Source organism: Eurytemora carolleeae, unplaced genomic scaffold (assembly GCF_000591075.1).
Source record: "Eurytemora carolleeae unplaced genomic scaffold, Eaff_2.0 scaffold1538, whole genome shotgun sequence".
In the NCBI taxonomy this organism is placed as follows: domain Eukaryota; kingdom Metazoa; phylum Arthropoda; class Copepoda; order Calanoida; family Temoridae; genus Eurytemora; species Eurytemora carolleeae.
Window position 1 is genome coordinate 22,267 of NW_019402143.1, and position 1,386 is coordinate 23,652.

General features: G+C 31.5%; 1 protein-coding gene across 1 annotated transcript in view; it reads right to left on the reverse strand.

The window, feature by feature from the left end:
- Positions 1 to 564: 564 nt before the first annotated feature.
- LOC111717970 (ankyrin repeat and BTB/POZ domain-containing protein 2) overlaps positions 565 to 1,386 on the reverse strand; it is a gene marked incomplete in the record, with an annotated part of 34,975 nt that continues 34,153 nt past the window's right edge. The window contains 1 exon segment of the mRNA XM_023493437.1: positions 565 to 827. Coding sequence (XP_023349205.1) covers positions 621 to 827 — 207 coding nt within the window.

Below are 1,386 nucleotides of genomic sequence, written 5' to 3' on the forward strand. Positions count from 1 at the left end.
TTAATAAATAAATTGTCATTTTTATAGATTGCACATCACAAAAAATACCTTTTTACCTTACATAAAAACACAATATTGTGTTTATCAATTAGTACAGTACATTACAGTTCAGTATAGATTCTTCTGTACTTCAGTGTACACAATCGAGTATATAACAGTGTTTTGTTCAATATATCTAAATATGTTATGATAAAACTTGAATTTTTCAAATAAAACCTTTTTAATTTCTTTTGAATTTACTGTCAGGAATAAAAACTTTAAATCCTGAAACGTTTGTTAATATGTACTGTACACTGTACACTGTACACTGTACACTGTACACTGTACACTGTACACAGTACACTGTACACTGTACAGTGTACATGCTGTAACTTTTCCCGGATTTTCTAGATTTTCCATCTTTTTCTTAATATGTAGCATAGATCCAGGTAGCTTATATTTTGTGCATAAAACGTGCTGAGTCCAAAAATCAGGTGTCTCAGACTGATCGGTACGTTACGATCCTGTACAGATTGGACTGATGTATGCATTGTACCAACGCTAGTTTTGTCAATGCTTCTCATTAAAATAACAAAGTTATAACTTCACACTCTTGTAAACTGTTCAACAGTGTGTTGGCACTATAAGGACAATTTCTTTGACTTATTCTGTCCTCTTTTCTTCATCCTGTCCTGTAGTGTCCGAAGAAGTCCTGACAGGACGTCGTGGTTTTGTAACTTCTTCCCAAAGATCAACCGCTTTACGGAGTCGTCGTAGGTGAGAAGCGCCACCAGGTTCTGCAGCAGGAAGCCTTCAGCATACACCAGGAGGTTGGCAGCAGAGTAAACCTAAATAGGTAGTTAGATAGATAAATATATACATAGATTGATAAATATGGATAAATATATATATACAGTGATAACCAGAAAACTCTGGACAAGGAAGACGACTTTATGAATCAATTTATAAAATAAAAAAGTCTATTGAGCACAAGACACAGCAATTATGCAATGTAAACAGACCCATTTCACTAAGTTAGTGATTTAATAAGTGTCTAGTAAAACTATTTATAAATATAAATATAGTATTTATTTTCAAACACAAAATACAAAATAATAATGTATGATGGTTCAGCTTAAAATAAAACACAAAAGAAAATTTATTATGAGCCAATTAAAAACATATTGTTTGATAATTTTGTTTTGATCGTATTTGTTGAAACAAAGTACACATATTAAAAACTCAGCTAAGAATACATTCATTGTGCATTTACAAGTAGATAATTAGTCAGCACTCAAATAATCAAAACATTTTCAGGAATGCATTAATTGAACTTATGAATACATATTGATTCAACAAAAGCAATGTATTCTCGTTGACTGTAGTAGACTTTGACATCCACCATTA